General features: G+C 38.3%; 3 protein-coding genes across 6 annotated transcripts in view; 2 read left to right on the top strand and 1 right to left on the bottom strand.

The window, feature by feature from the left end:
• The window catches only part of CLTC (clathrin heavy chain), a 64,359-nt gene extending 62,786 nt beyond the window's left edge, over positions 1–1,573 (top strand). For all 4 annotated transcript variants that reach the window (XM_033089109.1, XM_033089106.1, XM_033089107.1 and 1 more), the window contains one exon: positions 199–1,573. In XM_033089109.1, the coding sequence (XP_032945000.1) occupies positions 199–323 (125 nt within the window). In that variant the 3' untranslated portion in view covers positions 324–1,573. The remainder of the gene's footprint in view (positions 1–198) is intronic.
• A 3,808-nt stretch (positions 1,574–5,381) lies between these two features.
• PTRH2 (peptidyl-tRNA hydrolase 2) lies at positions 5,382–11,148 on the bottom strand. Its single transcript, XM_033090201.1, has 2 exons — positions 10,935–11,148; positions 5,382–6,042 (listed from the first exon to the last, which is right to left on the bottom strand). The coding sequence occupies exon 2, from the start codon at positions 6,040–6,042 to the stop codon at positions 5,503–5,505; it is 540 nt and encodes a 179-aa protein (XP_032946092.1). The 5' UTR covers positions 10,935–11,148; the 3' UTR covers positions 5,382–5,502.
• Positions 11,149–11,173: 25 nt separating this feature from the next.
• The window catches only part of VMP1 (vacuole membrane protein 1), a 107,159-nt gene continuing 93,970 nt past the window's right edge, over positions 11,174–24,362 (top strand). The window contains exons 1-2 of the mRNA XM_033090200.1: positions 11,174–11,304; positions 24,234–24,335. Of these exons, the coding sequence (XP_032946091.1) occupies positions 24,260–24,335 (76 nt within the window). The 5' untranslated portion in view covers positions 11,174–11,304; positions 24,234–24,259. The remainder of the gene's footprint in view (positions 11,305–24,233; positions 24,336–24,362) is intronic.

Here is a 24,362-nt window from a genome sequence, read left to right as displayed (position 1 = left end):
TGTGTTAAGGCAGCACCTTCTTAGGGTGACTGTCATGCCAAAATTGTGACAGCCTAAAGTGCCCCCACAAAACTCATTCTAAATTGTGATTGTGCTGCTAGAGTAGGGGGGATTGGAGTGTGATAGTCCTACAACGCTAACAATTTTTACCACTCCCTTTGCCCCCCACCCTTGCTCCTTTTTGTTTCCCACCTTTAGGTCAGCCCCAGTTGATGCTGACAGCAGGACCCAGTGTTGCAGTCCCTCCCCAGGCACCTTTTGGCTATGGTTACACTGCACCACCCTATGGGCAGCCACAGCCTGGCTTTGGGTACAGCATGTGAGATGGAAAGCTGATCCTGTAGTCGCCTATTTTCGTACTGAAACATCGTCTCTACCCGCTTCTCAGTTTATAACAGAGGAAAACAGGCACACATTCTTATAACCTTTATTTCATGAAGGACTACTTTTTGTTTCTAACTATAGACTTGGATCATCTATGTTAAAAGCTTATTTCACATTCCGCATCATTTTAGAAGTTATTTTCAAAGGGGAATAGTTTCAATGTTTTATTCACTTGGGCTTTTTTTCTTCCCCCTCATTCTTTGAAAAACTGCTTAATATTCAATCTGTTGTGAAGAACCTGATTTGCACTCTGTAGTGTTTAAAGAAAAAAACTCTAATATTGAATCTCTTAAATTTAGTGTATGTAAACAGCTTACAATATGTATTGTCTAAATGCATTTAAATCTCCTTTATTCAAAGAAAAGCTAAGGTGAATATATTGGTATGTGACCCTGCGAGGCTGTCAATGCCAACAAAGACGACACTAATCAGCATCTCCTACACTGGACTGCAGTGCTCTCCAAATTATTTGAAAAATGCATTACAGAAAACTTGCCTGAATTTTAAACGAGCATAAAAGGCCCTCTGACCTATGCAGGTTTCCTCATTACGCGTATAGAAAATGCTAGTGTGTTTTTGCTCACTTCACATGTAACAGGTGCCCTTCTGTTGTGCTGTATCCTGTGCTTTTTCTGTGGGACCATTCCATTCAGGAACAAAGAGCACCATGATTCCAATCTGTGTGTATTTACTAACCCTTCCCTGAGGTTTGTGTATGTTGGATATTGTGGTGTTTTAGATCACTGAGTGTACAGAAGAGAGAATTCAAACGAAATATTGCTGTTCTTCAGTTTTGTTTGTGGAATTTGAAATTACTCAAATTTAAAATAAATTACTGGACTGTGGAAATAACATGTAGAATGGCAGTTTTAATTAAATACCTCTCAAACTGAAACCAAAAGAACCATGGTTTTGGTAGTTTCATGTTGGGTTCTGAGGGTACAGGGAGGTGTGAGAGTGGAAGCGGAACCCTTGTTGGGACGTGGAGAAGGACTGTATACATCACGTGCAGAACTGCAGTTAATAAGGGACATGCAGTAGGTGAAAGAACCAGTCAGGTTCTGCATTTCAGCTGTCTCCATCATTTGAACCAAGTGACACTTTTAGGTTTTATCTCAGCTTTTCACTAAAATGAACAGATCATGACTGTTAAATTTTATTAACTGAAATAAAAGTATATAAACATGTAGTTAACATGCTGTTCCTCGCCATGAAATTGTAAGGGTCCCCAAATGACACTTTAAGGTGATTTTTTTTTTTTTTTAAGTAGTGTCTAAATCCAACTCTTCTGGCTGATGGCTGAGATTCTTACTTTAACTATTAATACTTAGTAGAGTTAGACAGCTGCCTACCTTGTGTTGACACAGAAGGTTTTTAAAAACTTTGAAGCCCTGCTCTTCCCCCATCCTCAATTTCATCCCCTTTATTTTCCTATAGGAAATTATAGTACTACCTGGAAAATCCCTTTTCCTTTTTTGGTTTGTCACAGTGAACACATTTTGCTATTTAGGCCCTGACTGTATTTGTTTCTGCTGGATCTCTGTCCCCTCTCTTCATCATTATCAAAATCAAGAGAGAGAATAGTAATGGTGCCTGAGAGCTCATTCTTTTCAGAGTCAAGATTTGTTCTCCTGGAGCTTTCTGTACTTTGAATCAACTTTTTTATCAGCAGAATTATTCTTCTCTCTTTTTCTTCCCTAATAGAAACAGGTTAAAATACTTTAGTAAAGATTTCCTTATAGCATACTTAAGAATTTTTTTTGAAAGAACAAGAGTCTTGTGTTCCTCAGGTGCTGCGTCCTGTGAGATTGAGTTGCCACTTAAGTCATCCATAATGGTCTATAGTAGAATGACAAAGTGCTGTAGTGTAGAACTTATGTTCTAATCCCGAGCAAACTTGTTCTGTCCTGTGTATATTAACGCTATGAGTACTTTTCAGAATTACTTGCAGGAGTTTAAATCACAAAATGCTTGGCTCAAGACTGGGCAATAAACTGTAGTTTAAGGGGGTGGGTCTTCCCTAACACTACTCTGAATAGGATGATGGTCTGGGAGAAGGAATTAAAAACAGAAAACTAGGGTACTAAGAGTCCTTAGCACCCTAAATGTAACTGAAACAGGAGAGAAGAGGGGAGACATTATTGGGAAGCTTTTCAGGATGTAAATTTGCTTTTAGTGATCTTCCTCTCTAGTATCCAAATATAGCCTTTGTACAGGAAACCAAAAAAAATCTGTGATACTTGTTGACAACCATTTCAACATAGACATTAGTACAATAGCAAGAGACTGATGCTCTCCAAGTAGGGCTGCTGGAATGTTCTGTAAATTGATTTACTCATGCAGATATTCTCACAGTAGTGGGTTCTCAAACTTTTTCTTAGGATCCTTTCATACTCTTAAATTATTGAAGATCCTTTAGTTTATGTGGGGTTGTATCTATTAATATTTACCGTATTAGGTAAAACAATTTTTAAAAATTACTAATCTATTTAAATATAACTAACTCATTCCATCTTAACATAAATAATTAGGAATTAACCATATTTCCCCAAACAAGTCCAGTGATAAGAGTGGCACTGTACTATTGAACAGTCTCTTCAGAGTTTGTCTTAAGACAGATGGCTTCTCATATGCACTTCTGCATTCAATGGTATGTTGTTTTTGTTGAAGTATATGAAGAAAATCTGGCCTCATATGATATGTAAATAGTAATGGAAGAAGTATTTTAATAGCCTTTTCAGATACTTGGGGTTAGTTGAAATGTGGAATCTGAAACCATAAAAGTGAACTGTTTGTACTGTTATATAAAATCTATTGGTCTGTCTTTACTTTGAATGGATCTTTTACCCATGCATGATTTGTACCCTCATGCATTGGTTATGTGGAAAATACTGATTTATTACGTCAGTTTTTCTACATGTGGACACATTTTAGTTTTAAAAATCGTTTGTGAGGAATGCTGATTTTATCAGAAGTCTTACATTTTGGGTAGCTTAGAAGAGAGGCAGATACAAGTTTCCCTAAATACTGTCAACTGTTACTTATGAGGAAATATCTGCCAACCCCCCCAGATCTGGATAACCAGTTTGTCAGTTGTTCTTGCCAGTAAGGCTGTTCCATGACAAAAATAGCTAATTCATCTCACGACTCAGCCACACAAATCTTTTTCAAATCATACTTGGTGTACACCAGAGTGTTTAATGTTAAGAGTATTGAGACAAATGGTCATGGTCAAATTTAATATTTTTATTGCTTCATCGAGGATATTAAGTGAAACTGGTTTTTGACTGACTATAGGGCAGTGAAAACTACAATGACTACTTATTCAGGTAGGTACCCTGGTCTTGATCTGTGAAAAGTGCCAGCAGGTTTACCCACGATTTCTTTTGTATAATCAGTGCAAATGTCAACACAGTGAAAAAGAAAAATAATGTCTTAATATTATGAAAATAGTTTGGACCCCCTGAAAGTGTCTGAGAGAACCCATGGGCTCTGCCCATACTTGGAGAACTGTAAGATGAAACCTATAAAAAAAAATACTAAGTACAGGTAAACTAGAAAACAAGCATAATAGATTCCCAGAATTACCAGAGTTTGTATACTATTCATTCTAGCAGATATACCATGATTTATTACAATTATTTGAATCAGCCACAGGCCATCCTGTTGGGAATGCACTGTTCTTTGAACTTGGAACCACCAGTCTCTGAGGCACGCCTCAGAAATTACCTGAGCCAGAATCATGCTTGAATTCTCTTCAACCCAGTTACATGCTGTTGCATCACTTTTGAATGTAGTAGTAAAAACATTCTGTTTAGAAACAGTGCCTACTGTGGCATCATTCACAGTTGCAATTTCTCCTGTGCTGTCATATGCCAGTATAAAACTGGCCAAATATTAGAACCTTTGTGACTAGCTGCAGTAGCTTTAGTGGTTTCTGCCCACAGACTCCACTGAACTTATCCTTAGTTGTGCTGTCATGCTGCTATGTTGAAGTTAACTGCTAAGTAATGCTAATTGTTGAAGTTCACCACAGAGAGTTGGAGCCACTTACCATGTGCCTATTAACAAAATTCTCCCTGGCACCATCATCCTACTCAGGGAGATACTGAATTTAGAAAGACTGTCAGGATCCTCCCAAAGGAGGCTTTCAGGAAAAATGGCTTTTTGCAAGAACAGATTGCAAAAAGGATGAAAGCTACGTTGCTTTGGGAGCTGGGAACTTCCCCTTTATATTCTGGGCAGCTGGTATGGCATAGTAATTACTGGAATTGTGTCATGCTATGTGTATAGGGATCAAAAGGGAAATAAAGGTGCCCTTAAATAATTGAATTATCTGATTCCTTAAATTCCAGGCAAACAGTGGGATGTTGGGATGACACACTACATTCACTTCACAATTACCATAAACGCGTATGCATGCCTACCACCACCTTCAAGGTCTGCACAAGTCACTTCATAAGTTTCAATGCCTTCACTGTTAAAGCGTATAAAGCAATTTTTCCACGCTATGATACAGAACGGCTGCTGAGAACCTCTGGCCAGTGTGGGTCAGGGACATGAACGTAGAACACTACACAGGTGGGTTATATCAATGCTATAAAACATCAACTTTGAGACGTTTATTTAAAAATCCAGGTTAGATTCTAAACCCGTTGTGGGTAGCTATACCATCATCTACAAAGGAAGTCGATCTGTCAGTCATCCAGAAAGTGACAGCGGGGAAAACTGCAGTTTGAATCCAGTGGGTCTACACTTGAACCCATTTCCAAGGGGGACAGCAACATAGTCTTGGGGAAGAAGAGCTATTAAGACACAGAGGGACCTAACCATGCATAGGGAGTGCTGTTTCCCCCCTTGTAATCCAATATTGTTGTGACCTATTCCTCTTAAGTATTTTCTGTTTCAGCACGTGGCCCTACTAGGACCATCATAACTAACCTTTTTTCCCCCTTTAGCCCCAAGATAACTGGAACTGTACCAAGTACATGACAGAAGAACACAGGAACAGATTTTCATCTACAGAATACTTAAACTGGGGGAAGAAATTCAGCTTTTATTCAATTTAACAGTTTCAAATGCTTGTGGTAGTGGGACCATCATCATACAAAACTCCACTTAGTAAAGTTTTAGGTGACCAGTGACTTTGTCAATTAGGTCTGCTGGTCCTGGCCCAATTCCTAGGACGGTTTGAGAGCCTGGTGCAATCTGAGTACGTCCAGCATCTTGGATTAAACTTACAGTCAGTCCCAGCATTTTCGCGTGGGTCAGTAATTGAAGCAGAGTTTCTTCATCAGGGGCTTTGACCACCACTTTGGGTTGGCCACAGTATTCCCACTGTTTGAGCAATTCAGGATTTCTCCTTTGAATTTGCTTGTAGGCAGAAACAGCAGCATGAGAACACTGGGCAGCCACTTTCCCTTTTCCCATCTTTAAGTCATTTCGAACCACAAGAATCATTTTGTACTCCCCACTCTCTCCTAAGATGCTCGTTTCAGTTCCGGTGTCTCTGTCTGTCTCACTCACTGAGCTTCTGGGGATCGTCCCGAAGCGTATGCGGAGGCCCCAGCCCAGGCACATGCCACAAGCAACTCCGGCAGCCAAGCTGAGTGCACCAGGATGAGCCAAATACTCCATAACCAAGGATTTGGAAAGCATCTTAAAGGAAAGAAAAAAGTCATTACTATCTAGCAGTGAAATTTATAGGCTTATCAGATAAAACACCTTAACAGTAAGTATATAAGCAACATTTAACACTGTATGAGGTCATCCAGAGAAAATGCAAAATATATCTTGGATCTTACGCATGTACTGTCTTTTCCTCCTCTGAACTAGAAAAGATTCAAGAATACAGGGGAAGCAGTTTAGGTGATTTTGAATTGCAATGTGAGGAATCTCTCCTTGGACACAACAAAGCTCTGTTCCTCAGTTTTTCTAACTCTTGTGGAGAAAGGAAATTTTCTGTTTTACCATCTAAGGCGCTAAAGAAACCAAGAATAGCCCCCGTAACCCTTTCTGAAATACAGTTTTATTTAATTGTGTCTTCATAATGCAGTGGTTTCAATAGGGATGGGACCAGCCCCTCAGAGAAGTTCCTGGCTGTCAAAATCACAGGCCTGGAATAAGGTGCCTGGCTGACATTTACGGCACCCGAGCATGGAATGCTAAAAGTCTTTAGAGTGAGGATTTGTCCCACTGGACATCATTATAGTTGAAAAACTATTAATACTCGAGACTGGAACCCAACTTCATTTTACATATGAACACAAAGTATTTTCTGGATAGTTTTAATACACACTGAATTTACCAGAAGTCTACCATATAAACCAAAGGAAGTTCATCCTTTATCAGAAATTCTTGTTACAAAAAAAAAAAAAAAGAAATTCTTGTTACCCTAGCAAAGTTTTTCATGGTATTTGAGTCACCAATAAAACATCAGTCTACATTTGAAGCTGTTGGAGTCATATGAGTCTATGAATAGGCCCAAGTCCTAGAAATACACATTTTATCAAATTTATTTTTCTCATTTATGTTAAAATTAGGAAATATTTTTGAAATTACAAGGTAGATTATATAGTATTATCAAATATTTTAATATCAGGATAGTATTGGGGAAGGGGATGTTGAACTTTGATGTAATTCACATACTGTAAAATTCAGCCTTTTAAAGTATACAATTCAGTAATTTTTAATATATCTACAAGATTGGTTAACAACCATCACCACTATTTAATTCCAGAACATTTTCACTGACCAAAAAAGAAACCTCTGTACCCATTAGCGGTCATTTCCCATTTTGCTCTTTCCTAGCCCCTGGCAACCACTAATTTACTTGCTCTTTATGGATTTTCCTATTCTGGACAATGATATAAATCAAACCATACAATACGAGGTGTGATCAAAAACTACGGTGAATGTTTCAATTAAAAAACATATTACGGTATAAGACATTGCCATTAATCCCCCTCAAAATACCCCCTCTTGCTTTGAACACACTTATCCCATCGTTCTTGCCACTTTCTGAGCAGTTCTGGAAGTCCTCTTTCGTGTGTGTCTTTAATTGCACTGTCGTGGCTGCCTCGATGTCCTGAATTGATTTAAAATGTTTACCTTTCATGATCATTTTGACTTTTGGGCAGATCCAGAAGTTGCATGGTGCCAGATCCGGTGAATAAGGTGGACGAGGACAAACTAATGTTTTTATTTGACAGAAATTGCCGTACCAGAAGCGATGTGTGACATGGAGTGTTGTCATGATGGATGATGAAATAAAGACACAAAAGAGGACTTCCAGAACTGCTTCGGAAAGTGGCAAGAGCGATGGGATATGTGTGTTCAAAGTGAGGAGGAGTGTTCTGAGGGGAATTAATGGCAATGTGTCTTTTACTGTAATAAATTTTTTTATTTAAATATTCACCGTATTGTTGGATCATATGTATATCATTTTAGAGATCAGAAGATAAGCCTAGCCTAGAAATACAGATTTAAGAGACCTTAACATATAACAGGTCACTGAAGTGATGAAAGTGGATGAGTCCACTGGGAAAAGTATATAGTGTGAAGAAAGGGCTAAAACAAGGAAAGAAACATTTGAGGTTCAAAGAAAAGTGACATGGAGTAGATATACAGACATACAAGACTTTAAGGCTCTAGATACCTTTGTAGCCAGGAAAAAAAAATATAATGTATCTATCATTTAGTTACTACGTGATGCTTACATATCAGCAGGATTTCTCTGGTAATTAACAATCAAACTCCAAATAATATTGAATTATATTAAAAAGTCTACTAACCTTTATGTCAACAATTAGAAGGACTCTCTCTCTGAACTAATTTCTAGGTTGCAAAGAAACCAAATATCCCATATACTAAATTCAGGTACTACCTGGAGAAGGGAACTATATGTAGAGGACCTATTATGTGTTGGGTAACACGCTAAACCCTTTGCTTCTATTACTGTTGCTATGAAAATGAAAGGAAGATAGTACCCTCATTTTAAAGATAAGAAAAATAAGAATCAGAGAAGTTACTTATCCATAGCAACATACTAATAAGAGCAATATAAAATGTACTCAATCTAAAGGTCATGATGGAAAGCTTCTCATCTTCGAAACTTTAAAAACAGGTAAGCAGAAAAAGTTCCAGAAGTTACCAAGTTTGTTTATCATTTCTTTCCCATATCTCATGAGGTCTCTAATTCTAAAATGTTCAAGTTAATACTAACATCTTTGTTCTTTAGGGTGTTCTAATCTTCTAACAGCCTGATCAGATTATCATGTAACTCCACCAAAAGGTGTTTCAGCATGTCCCCTTTTCCTGCGTATCTTCTATAAATATACCAATAAACCCAGCGCTTGAAACCAAGGTAAAAATAACTATTCTTAGTCTCACAGATAATACTGGGCAATGATGGCACTGAAAAATAAATGTGTCCTGTAAAACCATCCTCTTAGTACCTTCTAATTCCTCTGCCAGACTAAATCCCTTTCACCAATCCTCTTGAATCCCATTACCATCCATTAATCCCATTCCACTGGCTACTGCCCCTTGGCCTTTTCCAACCTAAAACTTCCTTTCCTCTTGGACCTTAAACCACTGCCTCATTTTTCCTCTTCCATTTACCTCTAACCTTCTTCATTTACCTGCCTCCCTTCCCCGCTCAGCCAAAATTGCTAAGGAATCAGACACTTGCTAATTGCCAACTGTAGTTGCCTCTTTTTAAGCCTCATCTAGAGTTTTCTGCACCACTCACTGAGAACTTTTCTTTAAACTTTCCTCCCTTGAATTCTTTAACTCAGTTTTCACACCATTACCATCCTGCCTTTCTGAATAGCTGGTTTTCCAGGTTCCTTCTCTTGCTCTATCTCCTCTGTTTTCCCCTGATGTATGTATTATTAGCTTACACATTTGGTTCTCTTTTCGGTCTACACCTACATTGTTCAACACAGTAGCCATTAGCCAAACGTAGTTACTTAAACTAATTGAAACAAAATAAAAATTCATTTCTTCAGTTCCACTTAGCCACAGTTCAAGTGCTCAATAGCTCAATAACTTTAAAGTGGCTAGGGGCCACTCTACCAGACAGTGATATAGAACATTTCCATGACTACAGGAAGTTCTATTGGACAGCGCTGGTTTATATACTGTCCTTCCATTCAATTAATATTTACTGAGAGCCTATTGTGCCCCAGGCACTATTCTGGACCCTGGATATATATAGAGCACTGAACAAAACAAAATTAACATTCATGGAGTTAACATTCTAATAGGAGGAGACAGACAACAGTGTCAGATGAACAATCTCACTTATCCCCCAAAGCATCATATGCTGAGGCCCACTAAAGCCTCTCTTGGGCTCCAAACTTGAATGTCCAGCTTCTGCTAGATGTCACCACTTAGATGTCTATGAAGTACTCTAAGCTGTGTCCTAAACTGAAGTCAGTATCTTCCCTTCCTTCTCAAACCCCTTTTTTCTGTATTCATTTCTGAGTAACCCTGGACTTTTCATCTTCTGTCTGACCACATCCAGTCACCTACACTTGTTGAATTTATCTGTCTTAAACCATCTCCTTATCTCTACTTCCAGTGCCCTAATTATCTCTTGGCCAAAAGCCTCCAAAATTAACGTCACTACCACTAATCTTTCCCCATTTGCTTCAGTCATGCTCTGGTTCATTCTAGTCCATTTGCCCTTATCATTATACTTCTAAAACACAAATCTGATTCTGTAATTTCCCTGCTCAAAAATCACTGGATAAACGCCTAAAGAATAAGACATAAACCCTTTTGCACGAATTTACAGCACTACACAATTTGGTTACAACCTACTTTATCCTTCTGAACCACTTTCCTGCAATATACTGTCCCACCAAATTACTAGATTCTTTCAAGTTGCGATCTTTCCTTGAAACTATTTTCCATTTTTCTGCACTTGAACACACAAACGAAAACATCCTCTTCACCCGTGAAGACGTAGTTCAAATGACCCTTCTCTCTGGTCTTTACCACCCCGCCCCCCGAGTCTTTATTCTCCAGATCGGCTGTAACATACATAACTACTGCAGATCATATTCTCAGCGTCCAGTACAGTACCTGGGATAGAATATTAAAGAATTAAATACTTTTCGAGGCATTGTCTGTGTGACACGGGGGAACCAAATTTTCGATCATATTCTTAGAAATCTTTTCTTTGCTCGTAGAACTCAACTTGATACGCTGTGTATTGAATAAATACTCAGCAGAGTGTAAGCCTGCTCGGTGTTTTCTCACATTCGGAGCGAGCACATCGATGCTGCCTGACTGGAGGATTTGCCTGGGAACTAAAAATTCTGGTCCTTCCCCTCTCCAGCATCTTGGTCCCTTCTTCCAAAGAACGACTGGCAGAACCAGAAGAGTGGCTCCAGCGGCCAGTGGGCGTAATAAAGTTTACGAAGAAGATGAAGGGTTGGGGGGTGGGGGGTTACGGAATGAGGTAGGAAGAAAGCCGCAGTCCAACTGGAGAGGATGCAGAAAGACATTCCTCTCCTTCGCCCTGGGAGGGCCCGACCTACCTGGAGCACCTCTCCACCTCACTGGCGTCTTCGCGTTCTTCACTTCTGAGTAGCTCGCACGCTTCGGTCGCGGGGGTTACCTTTTCCGGGATCCCTTGACAACAAGTTCCGGATCAAGAACTGCATAGAGAACAGTCATTCTTCCTCTCACCCCGCCTGCGGGTCCGGAACCGAAATCCCGCGACGATCCGCCAAGGTTGCCGAAAGGAGGTGGGAACGTTTCTCTTTTGGAGGCGGTCTCCTGGGGGGGACACGGACCGGAAGTGACGCGAGCGAGTTCCGCTTGGTCGTAGCCCAGCGGCGGGTGTGAGAGTCGGTGTGGAGCCGCTTCCAAGGATCCTGAGATCCGGAGAAGCCCGGGTCAGAGCGGGTAAGTAAACGAGCGCGGGGAAGTGGGGACGGAGTCCTGAGACTGTCCTCGGAGCTTGGCTTCCGGAGCTCTCCCACTTAGACCGTGCAGATCTGGGGCAACGTGATTTCGACTTCAAGCGGGGTTTAGGGTGTTGCTGACCTGGGTGTCTCAGTCAGGCGGTAGCCGGGTTATTTGGGACATCTCTCCGTGGTGGGCCACTGATACTTTGAACCCATACACTGGGCTCCCGACCTTTTGCTTTCAGCGCCGCGGATTTGGAAGCCGTTCTAAGCCTCTGTAGAGTACCCATTTCTTTTTCTCCGGGTGTCTAGGACCTTAGAGTAAATGGAGATCTTCCCTGCTGATGACCAAGCTGTTTCAGGAACTGTCAGTTTGAGTTCTTGCCTTACCCAACCACTAGCGCATGACGCTAAATATATCCGCTTCTAAACAAAATTCAGGCGTGCAAGTTCCATCTAAAGCGTCGGTGGCCAAGGAAATGGGGCCTTCGTACCGTAGATCTCTTGCAGAGGACTTTCACGAAGAATAGGTTTCTCTGCCTTTTCCAAATCTCTGACTCCTCCAACCCCTGTACGAGTATTTCATTACAGTGGAGGTATTTACAATAAAGCATGAAGGTCGGCTTAATCTCTAACATTCCAAAAACTCATATATGGCCCTGTATTTACACTGCTAAGATTACTTATGACCTCCAATCCAGTAGGTTTTACACTATTTTGTTTTTCTGCAAATCCACTGGAAAATCTTATAATATATAGGTTCTAGCACTGTTTACCTATCTTGGCAGCATATCTCCTTTTCCTAAATTTAATCTCTCAGTTCTCCTTTGAGGCTTGTCAGAAATTTTGTAGACAAATTGCCCTGATCTTTTGGAGAAGCTTGTATAAGTTTTTCTAATGTTGAAGTGATAGAAAATGTAATGTTCTGACTGCTACTGCCTATTAACTGTATTATCCTTAGTTCTGATTTTAGTTGTATATTCTTAGCTGTACATTCTGTAAATGATGATACTAAGAAACTTATTTACTAGGTAACACTTTATGCATTCTCTGTGTTTTTATTGACCTTTGGAAGAGTGATGATGGTACCCAGACAAACGTAGCCTAATTGTGTGAAATTGCTGTACTGTAGAAATCTTTTATATTTTGTTCTTTGCCTGTATTATTTTAAAACACTAGAGTATTTTCTTTTTCTATGAGGAATATATCCTACTTGATTAATACACTTTAATTTCTGTGACATTCCAGAATCACCAAGTTTCTGAACTGCTTCATAAATAAATGGGTTAATGCCTTTTAGCAGCTTACCTACAGCTAGTTTAATCGATTTATTGTTTAGTTTACATAGTATTCTGATTTTTGTTTTAGAAAAAATTTTTACACTTGTCTGAAATGAGGTGACAAAATTTTTGAGATGTGGAATTATATACATTAGATGTTATCATTAGTTTTTAACATCTGGGAAATGTGCGTATTGACTTTATAACAGCCTAACCTGATCTTATATTTTATATTCTTTTTGTTCATTTCAGTTATCTAGTGATTGATTATCCAAATTTTTTCTCTTTTCCAACGTCTTCCTGCTTTTGTCTTGAATAACCACTTTTTAAGATTTCAACAGGTCATCAAACTTTAAATCAGAAGACCTGGATTGAAGTCTGGGCTCCAACACTTATTGAGTGAAGATTGGCAGGTTACATAACTTTCTGAGCTGACCTGGATTGTGTTGATTAGCAGTACTTGTTCACTTTACTTCATAGGATTGTCACGATGATTAAGTGAGATAGTAAATGAAATCACTATATAAATGAAAATATGGTCATGTTGTCATTTTACTCTGCAAGCTGGACATATGTCAGTGCAGAATACTGTTACTTTGCATCATTTCAAAATGTGATGTTTTATATTCAGTGTATTGTTTATCTGAAAATATTATCGCACTTTTCTGAGATGATCTTTGTCCTACTTTTGAACATAATAAAAGCTAGCCAGGAAGAGTTTGATACTGTAATCCATTGAGTTAGTCACCTTGGTTAATAAGTAGGTGACTGGAAAATGATTATAGCTTTGCTTTGGGGAATTTTAAGTCTGATCTCTTTTGGTCATCATGTATTGTCACTTAAGAATTTTCAAGTGCAGAGGGAACTGAAGTTTTTGGTGCTTAGAGGTTAGAAATAGCCTTACTTATATTAAATAAGGAACTTCATGATTTCACTGAAATCTACTGAACGCAATATTTAGAATTAGAAGCAACTTCTGTGAACATGTAGTTAGATTCTTCTCATTTAACTAAGGAGAAAATTGGGGCCCAGAAACAATTAGTAATTGGTTTGCCAGAGCTCATATGGTTTAGGTAGGGCCAGAACCTGAACTGGAAATGAGATCCCAGGTATTCTTTCTGTTCTGCTAAGGTTGTCTCCAGCATCTTTATATAGTTTGGTAATATTTTCTGGTTTGCATGAAAATGGTTTCTCATATTAAAGGGATCTATGTGTGTGTATACATTTTCTCCCCTCGATCTGATTTAGTCTTGTAAACGCTATAAAAACAAAAACACTGTGCTTCACAAGATTTGCAGTAGACTGTAATAAGAAAAGAAAAAAAAGAAAATTAGTTCTATTGAGAACAGTTATTCTGAGTTCTTGCTTCATTACTATCAAGTATCGAGGTGTCTTCTTTCTAGCAAGTGGAAAAGACAGAGGATCTTTGTAACACATGTCTGTACTGAGTGAATGTTGTTGCTAATGAGTAGGAGGAAGCTGTATTAATTCTTTGCTCCTGCTAAAAAATTTCCCCAAGCTGTTTGCAATTGTAATATTCTGTTGTGTTAATTATCTCTTAATCTATACAGGCATTTCTTTGTTTCATTCTGGGTAGATAGCCACTATAGAAGAGTTAATGCTTTGTCTTTTTGGGAACTCTTGCTTACAGTGATTTCACAAAAGCTGTTTCGTCTCTCCCCTTTCTTGGAGATTATAGTGCCAGTTGCTTATTACCACTGCTGTTTTGCCCAAGTGTTTGTTGGTTCCTCCTTCCCCTCCCTCACCTCCTCCTCTTTTTCCTCTCTCCCTTTCCCCCTCCTTCTACCTCCCTTCTTCTCCTGACTAACCTCAGGCTCAAACTATATGAATAGGAGAGATAATTTGTTTGCTGTTGTGTTAGTTAACAAAATCTGCTTTCACAAAGACTTGCAGATATTTTGGGGGTAAACTTTTAAAGAGTTTATTGCAAGAAACTCCTTATTTTGTCTGGGAAAACAACTGTATAAAGTTTGCTGACCTGATATCATATATTATGTAAACCCTTATGTAAAGCTCATTTAAAAATATTATGCTCCTTGAAGGCTTTGGAAATTTGAACAGGTGATACTTTTCTGTGTCCGATAAAAGATGATACTTGAAACTTCAGGCATTTTTTTAAATTAAGCAAGAGCTACCTATTGAGTAATCCTATCTCTGCTGGTCTATCTATAATTGCCAAGGATTTTGTCAGTAGTATTCCAGAAATACGTATTTTTTTCAGTAGTTCTTTGTGATGTTTTCTCTTTTTCATGAAGTTCTTTAATAATAATAACCTTGGTCATTATAGATTTTTCTGAAAGACTAGGTAGATAGTGATAAGAACCAGGGCTATGAAACTAGATTGCCTTGGTTCAAATTCCAGTTCTGCTACTGTGCTACCCTTGGGCTAGTTACTTAACCTTTTGCTGTCTCAATTTCCTCCTTGACAATGAAGTCAGTACCTTTGTTGTTAGGGTTAAATGACTAGATTTAAGTAAAGCATCTAGACAGTGCCTGGCATATAGTTAACCATGATTATCATCGTCAACTGGCCTCCTGAGCAGTTGCTAAGGACTCCATCCCAACCCTCTTTTGAAAGCGTGTCTTTATATTGCTGCTTACTTGATTATTGTTTGCTCACTATTAATGAAGTTTCAGTCAATCATTGTACTAATGTACACAATTTCATTTTGTGAGTATTTTCTACGTGGGATTCTTAAGGATATGAGGCATTCCTCTAGGCCATTTTCTCAGCCTTTTTATAGTATTAACAATTTACATTGTAGGGGTTCACAGTGACTTACTCCCTGATGTGTCTTTGTGATATGTAGATTATTTTGAGCTAAAGGCAACAGACCTTGCAGACTCAAGAGAAACTTCTGCCTCCCTTAACTACTTTGCCCATGATAGGAGAAATACCCTCTTTGGGCCTATCTATGTGACTGCAAACTAGTAATCCCTGAACCATCTGCTCTTCTTCTTGTCCTGCAGTGACACTCTGAAGCCCCAATGTGCCTTACTTCATCCTAAGCTCAGAATGTTACATACACCTCATTTTCCCTTTCTGTCTCAGAAACTCTCATATATGCAGGGTCTCTGATTCTCCAATGTATGTGAGGTTCCCATGTGTGTGAAATTAAATTTGATTTTCTCTCGTCAGTCTGTCTCATGTTGATTTGATTATTCAACCAGCCAAAAAGAATCGTGTAATGGCTTATCTGTGTAAGCTATAACACAGAATTTGAGAATTGAAATTTGGGAATTTGATACTTAGTGATGTCTTCTAGCACTTGCTTTCTTTGCATGGGAAGATCATTTTGCAATGACATCTGTTGCCATATCTGTTCATTCATCCAATCAGTGAATAAATAGTTGTGTCTTAGGCCTTTTACCAGGTTCTGGAGAAAACAGTGGGAAACAAAGACAATCAGATATTTTAGTCAGGAGCCTGGTAGAGAAAAAAATAAATACAGAATTGAAGGAATAAACACAGTATAATAAATGTTATAAAATAAGTAGACAAGGGTTTGAGAGAGAATTAATATGGATGTGTGCCTGTTTGAGTCTCTAGCACAGAACACCTGTAATACAGCAACATGAGATGAGATAGGAAACATACTCATGGTCCAGGTTATATAGAACTTTGCAGGCCGTGGAAGTGAGTTTAGATTTGACTTTGAGTGCAATGGGAAGTCATTCTACAATTTCAAGTAGGGAGTATTATGATTTATATGAAGTTCACTCTTGCTCATATGTGAAGGATGAATTAAATGGAACAAGAACAGAAATGGAGAGAGAAGTTAGGAGTCCATTGAAATAATAATCCAAGTGAGAGATGAGAATGGCCTGGACCAGAGTGGTAGCAAAAAAGTTGGAGAGAGTGGGTGGATACTAAATATACTTGGAATGGAACTAGGTCCTGGATTAGATGTGAAGAATAAGGAAATGAGAAGAGTCAAGGATGGCTGTGCTTCTGGATTTAGTTACTGCGTGGCTGGTTGTGTCAAGTACTGGAAATGGGAAGGTTTGGGGAAAACCAGGTTTGTTACAAGAAGAGGGATGGGGTTGGGGGTAAAAAAGGACGTATTGTACTTGAGATGCTTAGGAATCATCCAAGTGGCGCTATTAGGATACAAATCTAGAAGTCAGGACCAAAAATATAAATTCAGGCTGGTATATTAAACTCTGGAACCCAATAAGCCACTTGGAAAGACGGAAGAGGAGAGGGCCCAGATGAGGTAAAAGAGAGAGCTGGCAAAGGAGACTAATGAGTGTTTGAAGAAAGAATAATCAGATACGAGGTGTGATCAAACAATATGGTAAATGTTTAAATTTAAAAAAAAAGTATTACAGTGAAAGACACATTGCCATTAATGACCCTCAAAATACTCCCTCTTGCTTCAAACAAACTCATCCCATTGTTCTTGCCACTTTCTGAAGCAGTTCTGGCAGTCCTCTGTCATGAGTGTCTTTAGTTGTGTTGTCGTGACTGCCTCGATGTCCTGAATTATTTTGATTTTGGGGAACAGCCAGAAGTCCCATGGTGCCAGATCCGGTGAATAAGGTGGATGAAGACACACCGTAATGTTTTTATTTTACAGAAATTTCCATATACTAAAAGCGATGTGTGACAGAGCGATGTCATGATGGAGGATGATTTATGGTACACTTTACAACATACCTTCTCTCAACCGTAGCTCACACCCGACTGATTGCTCTGGTCAAGTTGAAACTTGTCACACACTGTTACTAAGGTTTGATGCACAGCTTCCCGTATTGAAGATCCCTGCCTTTCCGTTGGATGGCTCTCGGCAGCAGCATTCACCGTATTTTCTGATCACAACAGAAAGGCTCTGTCACACATGACTTCTGGTATGGCAGTTTCTGTCAAATACAAACATCCTGTCCTCATTCTGTCCTCATCCACCTTTTCACTGCATCTGGCACCGTCTGACTTCTGGCTCTTCTCCAAAGTTAAAATGACCATGAAAGGTAAACATTTTGAATCAATTCAGGACATTGAGGCAGCCATGACAGTGCAACTAAAGACACACATGAAAGAGGACTTCCAGAACTGCTTCAGAAAGTGGCAAGAACGATGGGATCAGTGTGTTGGAAGCGATGGGGAGTATTTTGAGGGGAATTAATGGCAATGTGTCTTTTACTGTGACAATTTTTTTTAAATTTAAACATTCACCGTATTTTTTGATCACATGTCGTACACAAAAATAATTAAAAGTGGTTGGTTACATCTAGTCGGGAGATTACTAGACAGATGAGGGACAGAGGAAACAAGATTTTTCACCTTTTTGTGCATATATATTTTAAAGCATGCGAATGTGTTTATTTTTCACTGTAGCACTTATCACTATCTAATTTGAATTTTTGTCTCTTCACTGCTATGTCTCTGGAATCTCACTTTTCCTGACTCAGAGAATGTACTCAATAAGTATTTATTAAATGAGTAATAAAATACATTTTCACTGCTGTATAATATTTCATTATATAACTGTACTCCAATTTATCTGTTCTCCTGACAGTGGACATTTGAGTTGTTTATAGCTTTTGTTATAAAAATAATAAAAGACAGATTAACAGGAGAAAACATACCAGTTTTATATGTAAATTGGGCCCTTCACAAGAGAATGAAGACCCAAAGAAGTGACCAGAACAGGAAGCTCTTTATACCTTGTAGACAAACAGTAAATTTGTGAAGAATTGACCATACAAAGAGGTTTGGGCCAGGTGTAGTGAATGATGAAACTTAAAAAGCAGTCTTTACAATCTTGGGATGATGAAACAAATACGAAGATAAGGGTTAGTTTAACAAGGTTTGTTTGTACAGATTTGTGGGCCCCAAAATCTTCATCTTTGGTGCTAAGAATGTCTTCCTCCTTGTACAGGGAGGGTACCTGTCACATGGGAGTTTTATTTCCTGCTTTCAAGAAGAAAAAGAAGAGTCAGAGTGTCCTTGTACCTGCTGTTTCTCAAGTGCTTTTAATTCAAAGTATGCAATATGCCAAAGTGACATATCTTGAGGTGGCATATTCTGCATCTGGGTCTTAGCCCATCTGGCATGCGATTTAGCCCAGAGAGAAAGCCACAAATTCAGCGTCCCGCCTCCAAAGTTAATCTTCCTCTAGGGATCTTGTCTGAGGGTAGCTTTGGCCTTCCCAATTGCTGTTACTCCTGTTGGTTTCCTTCCTGCTGCTCAGGTTCCCTTCTGTTCCCACCATGCCTCCCAAACACCCCAGCTCTTAGCCATCCAGCCTCTTCTGGGTCTGCTGTATAGTTTGCCTATTTTTTTTGAGGGACAGAAGGGGACTTGGGAGACTCTCTCTAACCTTTGAGACCAGGGATATCTCAAAGAATATCGCCAATCCAGGATGTAGTTTTTATGGACATGAAAGGTCCCTCCAAGTTCCTAGTACATGTACCTGACTCACATAATACATGTTACTAAAATGTTTAATTTCCATTTTTCCAGGTGCACTATTTTAGTTTATTCTATACAATCTTATCATAAAGCCCTTTGAATGCCAAGAATTCAGTGATGCAAATAATTACACCATAATTTATCTACTCAGTAGGTTCTAATTTTCTTAAGACAGAAATGAAGGTCCCTGGCAATTATTATTGGGAAGCTCTTTAATATTTAAGGGAAAATGAAACCCAAAATATCCTTTAAAATGGGCAAAGAATGTAAAATGTACAATGTAAAAAGTGCTGTGGGTAATTCTGGCCTTAGGAAATGTTGAATGACCAAAATACCAATAGGTATCTCCAATTATCCATCTTAATGGGTGGAGTGAGGACATTACTACCATTTTCATAGATAGAGAATGTGTAGCAAGTTCTGGTGTTTTTCCAAACAGTGGATAATAAAAAAATTCTGTTTCACAGATCATAAATTTTAGAATTATCTGCATCAAATCCTTCATTTTAATATAATCGGAAGCATGTACCTTTATCATTTGAAAATATTCTGTGATTTAACTTATTAATGACTTGTATAGGCCAATTTATATTCCACACATATTTGGGAACAAAGTAAAGAGGTCTATTAAGCAGTTTGAATTTTAAATTTTGTCAGAAAAATACACAAACGGTAATAATCCACAAAGAAATGACCAAAAGAGGCAAAAGTGAAGACATCTGATTTTCATGACAGCTAGTTTAAACAGTGAGAATCAATAGAAATGAGTGTTCTCTTAATTCTAGTAATGAGGACCATTTGTAAAACAGGACCAGCTAAATTATTGGGAAGACTTTTTCATTACTTTTTTTCTGTGACTCCAGAATTCCTCCGTGAGAATTAAAAATACTCTCACCAGACTGTTCTGTGTACTAGAAGAAACATTGAATTTGGACTTGGAAAAGTGAGGTTGAATTCTCACTTTGCCATTTACATGCTGCTGAATTTGCTGTTTGGGCTTGTTTGAGCCCTCCATTTCTCATTTGTAAAGAGCAAGGAAGAAAACTATCCCTACAAAGGGTTTGTGGGGACAGAGCCCCAGAGAGCAGTTTCCAGGCTCTCGGCCTCACGTGGAAAGGTGCAGGCTCAGGTAGTAAATGGCCATCAACTGTGATTGGATGGCCATCAGCTGTGGCTAGTTGGCCGTCAGCTGTAACCAGTGAGCCACTGGCCACTAATATAACTGCTGTGGCTACGCTAGTAGAAAATGGGGGCTGGCAAGAAGATGGGGGCTGAGCCTGCAAGTGGCGCAGTGAGGGTTCTGGATCGTGTGGCTCCTGTTTCCTGTGTCTCATACCCAGCCGCCAGCGAGACTATAGTGATATGACTCCCCTATCCATGGCTCCGTGGGTGTTCCTTTTTGGCCTCACCGTATCCTGTGTTCTTATGTGGGGAGCGGGAGCTGAGACCCCGCAGGCCGCCCCGCACGACATGGTTGTAAGCATCATGTTGAAAATCTGTATGTAAACTGTAAGTCACTATACAGAAGTAGTTGTTATTACATAAATCCAAACCCTAGCTTTGGGCTGGGTAGAATTCTTAGACTATTAGAATAGAAAGAAAATTATGACAATCGTTTACTCCATGTGCCAGATAATTGGATGAGCAAAGAGAGAAGCATGTATGTGAAGTGACATTCCCAAGGTCTCACAGTCAATGACATTTCCCAACTCTGGGCTGTTATCCTTTTTACTGTCTTCATTCTTGACCTTACTCTTACTCCCCCATCTTTTTGGGGAAAATGTTTTGCTACGATTGCATTTATTATGAATAACTGAGTGAAGATTTAGAAGTATATTGAGAGAAAATGAGAAATAGGGTTTTTACAAGCAGTGATTTTGTAAGTTACTCATTTTCTCCATGAAAATAAAATCATGTTTTTACACAAAGTAACATAAAATGATATTTTACATGTTGAAAGTGAGAGATGAAAAAACAAACCTATGAGACTCCCAAAACCTATCAGACTCTCAAAAGGGGAGTCCCTAAATGTCTTCCAGGTTGTGTCTTTTTAAGATTTAGATTTTTAATTACATCTAATTAAAAATTAGATATGGAGCAGTGGCCTTTTTCAACAATTAGAAGACTGATGAGTTGAATGTATTTTACACTTCACTAAATTAAGGTGATGGACAGTTTAGGCCAGAAATACTGGGGGTGCCCAAAAAAGTATACATATGACTTGTGTTCATTTTTTGTTATCATTATTTATTGTTACAATTTTAATACAGTTTTTTCCTTAAAATGTGTGTACATTTTTTTTGGCATCCTCTGTGTATACCCTCATAACCTGCTAAGCCAGGAGATATATTGAGATTTTGAATGCTTTTAATAGGTACCCTTACTTGGAGTTTTAATTTGGCTAATTCTCCATAAAGTTCAAAAAGATTCAGAGAATTTTTTTCATATATTCTCATTTAATAATGAATTTTCAGAGAACACATTCTTAAACTGTTAGAACGTAGATAACTCTCTGGCTCTCAGAGTCAGATCATCTGATGACAGTCACTGATACCGTGCATGGTGTTTGAATTATCTTTGGCTTTATACCCCTTCACAGGTGGAAAGCTGTATTAAAGCTTCACTTGTCAAAATATATTACTCTTCACTTAGGTTATCTGTTAAGTTTCCAAGAATAAGTTGCAGTTTCTTAATCTTCATAGTTTTAGGGGAATCTGCAGCTATTTTGGAGTAGTCTGTGACTGAATGTACTAAATAATGCAGTTAAAGATACACACTTCTGAAAGTAAGAAAAGCTACTGAAAGATTTAATATTCAAATTGGCTGTCTTTGTATGCCTTCTATGAAAAGCAGTGTGTTTTATTGAAAAAGCCAACTTAACATTTTTGTGAGAAAGAATCATTTGGATAGATTATTTTCTTAAGAGGGAGTGTGTTCATTTTATTTTGAAACACAGCGGCCAAGAAAATTAGAATCAGTGGCTTCAGTGATCTTGCTTTTCCTTTTCATCTTGTTAAATTCTCCAATAACTCTTATGTTATGTAGGGAGTTGCCATTCTCATTTTAGCCTTAAATGTTTTTTTGTGTTGCTTTGAAAAACTCACAATAATTTAGTTTCACATTGTTTTTGCATTAACAAGTGTAGCTAATGTTTAAAATGAATGGAGTATTATAGTCTTAGCACTGGATGTACAGCCTACAAAGAACCTTTGTGAGCTGATTTTAACAGTATTTTTTATAAGCATTTTTGCCAGAACACAACAAAACCCCCACATATTTTCATATCAACCTTTTATTTTTAAATGCTTCAGCTGTGTTTAAAATCTGTAAGTTACAGCCTTTTAAAATATTTCTTATATCTAGATGTAACTTCACAATGAAAATTATTATTTGATGTTGAGTTATGCTTCTTTCCTATTTCTGTTGTCTTATCCCATCCACAGACCAATAGAGTTGATGTCAACAATTTAATTGTTACAAACAAAATTTAGATACACACTGTTAAAATTGATACTATAACACTCTCACTGCAAAGAAAAGCACCCTTGAATGTCAGGAATATACGCTAGATTTCTGTTTGAGGAGATTTCAATCCTTTAAACACTCTAGGAATACTTTGGATTTTTTCCCACATCCAGGAATCTGACTGACATTGTTTCACCACAGATTTCCAAAATTAATGCTACTACATAGAACTGTGAAAAGTAGCTCTCCTTAAAAATTATTACTTTATCTTATCCCTAGCTACATAAGCTAGAGCCCATTTACCCCGTAATAATTCTTAACAGATTGTCCTTTAGTACTTTTCAGAATATTTGGATTGATGAAAAATAATTCATTTCTCTTATCCAATATAACAAACAACGGTTTTTCTGATTCTGTGGAAACCAGTTATGCAGGCTTGTATACTATAGAAATATGGAAAACAAATATTTGTAATAATTGAACACTCAGGGTAGAATTTACCATGGTTATTTTGGAAAATTGTGACATTCATGAAAAGAGCACGGAGAAACTAACATTAGCTGCCTGCTACTTGCCAGTAACCGTGCAGGACAATTATACATAATTTCTCTTGAAGTAGAGAAACTAAATTACTGAAGAGTTCCCCAACGCAACACAAAAACATTTAAGGATGTCATGAAAATGGGGATATTTTACAAATAAACTCAAGCACAAAGGCTTAAATTGCTTACCCAGTGTCATGCAACTAGTAAGTGATATTGATAGGATTCTTTTAGCTCCAAAGAAATAAAACTACTTTCAGTTGGTGGATGCATTCAGTCCCAGGGTGTGGAATTCAGGTGAAATACCTCATCTAAATACTGTTTGTCTGAGTATAGCCTCAAATCAGCAAGATGTTGGCAGCTTTGAGGCACCAAGTTTTTCTCTTGTCGTATAAAATTAGTCATTTTATGATGATGAAAATGGTAATGAATGAGATTAACAGGGTATGTTGACGCTAGATTGAGTAGTCACTGTTGGCAATTTGAAGACACATGAAGTAAAGTACATGGGGTATTTCCTGGATAAAAGATAGGCTGGCCTACACATTTACGTCCCCTCAGGGCATCTCGGTCTTGGTATAGATGCCACATTTCAGTGTCTGATCCTCAGCTTTGCAGTGTATAAATTTGAAGTAGTAAACATAACTGAATGGACTCCAGAAGATGGAGTTATTCTAACCAGATTCATAAGCCAGGATCCCAGTTTATTAAATTACAACGAGAAATATTATCCTGTGATCTGGTTCCCCTTATTTATACTAGTCAGCATTGTATTAGTCTGCTGTACAGAATACCACAGACTGGTTGACTGGAACAACAGAAATTTATTTTTCACACTTCTGGAGTCTGGAATCCAAAATTGAGGTGCTGGCAGGGTTGGTTTCTGATGAGACCTCTCTTCTTGGCTTGTAGAAGGCTGCATTCTGGTGTCCTCACATGGGCTTTCCTCTGTGTGCATGCTGAGGAAGGTCTCTGGTGTCTCTTTTCACCTCTTCGTAGGATGCCACATCTATCAGATTAGAGCCCCACTTTATGACCTCATTTAACCTAATTACCTGCTTAAAGGACCCAGCTACAAATACAGTAAACATTATTCAAATAGCATGGGTATTATACCATGTTGCTTCTGATTTCAGTTTTATTTAGTCATAGAGACAAAACAGAAGTATGTAATGTATCACTGGATTTTATTTTGCTTTATTAGCTCCTCAAGAGTTATTGATCTATGAAATGGCAGAGAATGGAAAAAATTTTGACCACAGACGTGCAGCAATGAACAAGGAACAATATAATGGAAACTTCACAGGTAAAGTGTGGTTTGGAGGGAAAAGAT

This window comes from Rhinolophus ferrumequinum, chromosome 21 (assembly GCF_004115265.2).
Source record: "Rhinolophus ferrumequinum isolate MPI-CBG mRhiFer1 chromosome 21, mRhiFer1_v1.p, whole genome shotgun sequence".
NCBI lineage: Eukaryota > Metazoa > Chordata > Mammalia > Chiroptera > Rhinolophidae > Rhinolophus > Rhinolophus ferrumequinum.
The sequence above is the reverse complement of the archived record's forward strand: the minus strand, read 5'-3'. Positions and strand labels throughout refer to the sequence as shown.

Bases quoted from the DNA above. Each gene is read 5' to 3' on its own strand.
- PTRH2 (XM_033090201.1), bottom strand. From the start codon at position 6,042: ATGCTTTCCAAATCCTTGGTTATGGAGTATTTGGCTCATCCTGGTGCA.